Below are 1,931 nucleotides of genomic sequence, written 5' to 3' on the forward strand. Positions count from 1 at the left end.
GGGAGCCATCACACAGGATTCAGACTGACAGGGTCCCACTCAGCACATGCAGCGACTTCCCGTGTAGGGTCTGTTGTACGAGACCCAGGCAGGCAGCATACAAGGGGACAGATAGAGCCACATTCCTCTCTGAAAGGGCTTTAGGAATTGGTCCAGCGCGAAAGAGGAGGTGGGGGCGGGGGGGTGGGGGGGAGCCGCGGGACCTCCCCCCAGTTGGCCCCAAAGGCGGGGCCCCTCCTCCCAGGGGCTGCTGCCCCTGCGTGTCCCTGGGAGCCCAGCGTGGATGATAAAACTCATCGACTGGAACGCGCCCGCTGAGCAGGCATGCAGCAGAGGTGCGGCTAGCACCAGTGGTCTTGGTCGGGGTGGTGGTAGCTATGCTGAACCCGGCCGCCTGAGCTGAGCCCCAGAGTGCAGTGGTAGCCATTGGGCACGTGGCGGAGGGGGTGCGACTGGGAGGTCAGAGAGGACACATAGAAAGTCCGGGAGGAGCGGCCTGAGTTGTTGGCCACAGCCTCCTCGAAGGTAAGCGTGTCCTCGGGCTGGGTGCGGGCAGTGTCCTCACTGTCCAGACGCTGCCCCAAGTAAGGGTCAGAGCCGATTCTAGAGCCAACGGCCAGGGGCTGGCTGAGGGGGTCTCTCTGGAGCAGAGCGTTGTGTTCGGAAAGGCCATGGCTAAGCCGGCCTGGGGAAAAGGTGGGGAGGCTGGTCTGTGCCCCAGCAAAGTGGACAGGCGCAAAGTTGGCTGTCTTGTAGGTGACACTGGGACGGGGGGTCAGCGAAGTCTGGGGGAGCTGCCTCCGCCCACCACAGCCAGGGGTGCTAGCACTGGATGTTGACAACAAGGGGCTCCCATTCACTGAACCACCACCCTACAAGCAAATAGAACAGAGAAAAAAAAAGTTAAAGTCCCAGACCAGAGGCCAATGCAGGTGAGAACCATGGAGGTGGGTGGTGAGGCATGGAGAGAGGCAGGCACCCTGGGAGGGGACCCGTAGGGTGTGTGGTGGAGGGGAGAAAGCCGCTGGTGCCGGTAGGCCTGGGGAGGTGGTTGGGGAACAGTGGGTAACAAAGCGACAGGCACAGCTCGGGGAGGAGGGAGACCAGAGGCCAGTCCAGGGCAGTTGGGAGGGGAGGATCGGGCTGGAGCGGGAGGAATGGAGCAAGGAGGGGGGGAGCGCAGACTCGGGCCTGGGAACCAGGACATGAAGGAGGATTCGGAGCATGGTGGGGGGGCTCACAAGGAGGGACAGTGAGGGGGGTCCTGTCTTACCGGTCTCGGGGGTCATGGCTCCTGCCCAGCTGCTGGTGACGTGGGGTGGCTGCTGAGGGAGGGTTTGGGCTGCGAGGGCTCCTGGCCCCCAAAGCGGTCACAGGAGTAGAAACGCTGCTTCTCCGAGGAAGAGGAAGAGGAAGAGGGCTGCCTCCGCTCTTGGGACCGGCCCCGTTCCTGTCTGCGCTTTCTCCGGCAGCTTGTGGGCCCCTCTCCCGGGGTTAGGCCTGGCCCTGCAGCACTGCTGGGTGCTGGTCAGGAAGAGCGGAAGTCAGCACAGCGAGCCAGGTGGGGAGACAGACCCCCCAGCCCAGACCCGGTAGACAGGGTCAGCAGGGGGATCCAGGGGGGAGCTGAGGTGCCTGGGTGATCCTGCCTGGTCCCCAGACCTTGGACTCACAGCCCCCTACTCAAAAAGAATCCTCTGGCATTAGGTTTTCAAATTGATCATTAACTCGGAAAGAACTAGTTACTGAAAACAAGGCACTGCACCAAAAGTCAGCACTATGGTGAACGCCCCTTCATGGACCTCTGGCACCTCGAAGCCAACACAACCCTTCCTGGCCTACCTCACCCAGCATGTGCCATCACAACCTTCCCTGATTCAAGAAATGGGGGCTTCATCCCGTTTCTTAGGCCAAATATACTGCAGGCATCC

General features: G+C 61.8%; 1 protein-coding gene across 1 annotated transcript; it reads right to left on the reverse strand.

The window, feature by feature from the left end:
* Window positions 1–145: 145 nt before the first annotated feature.
* LOC141372155 (voltage-dependent N-type calcium channel subunit alpha-1B-like) lies at window positions 146–1,341 on the reverse strand. Its single transcript, XM_073890666.1, has 2 exons — window positions 1,274–1,341; window positions 146–685 (listed from the first exon to the last, which is right to left on the reverse strand). Exons 1-2 carry the CDS (start codon window positions 1,287–1,289, stop codon window positions 342–344), a joined length of 360 nt encoding a protein of 119 aa, XP_073746767.1. The 5' UTR covers window positions 1,290–1,341; the 3' UTR covers window positions 146–341.
* Window positions 1,342–1,931: the final 590 nt, after the last annotated feature.

This window comes from Callorhinus ursinus, unplaced genomic scaffold, assembly GCF_003265705.2.
Source record: "Callorhinus ursinus isolate GAN/ISIS: 27379988/994484 unplaced genomic scaffold, GSC_fseal_2.0 scaffold1799, whole genome shotgun sequence".
Lineage (NCBI taxonomy): Eukaryota > Metazoa > Chordata > Mammalia > Carnivora > Otariidae > Callorhinus > Callorhinus ursinus.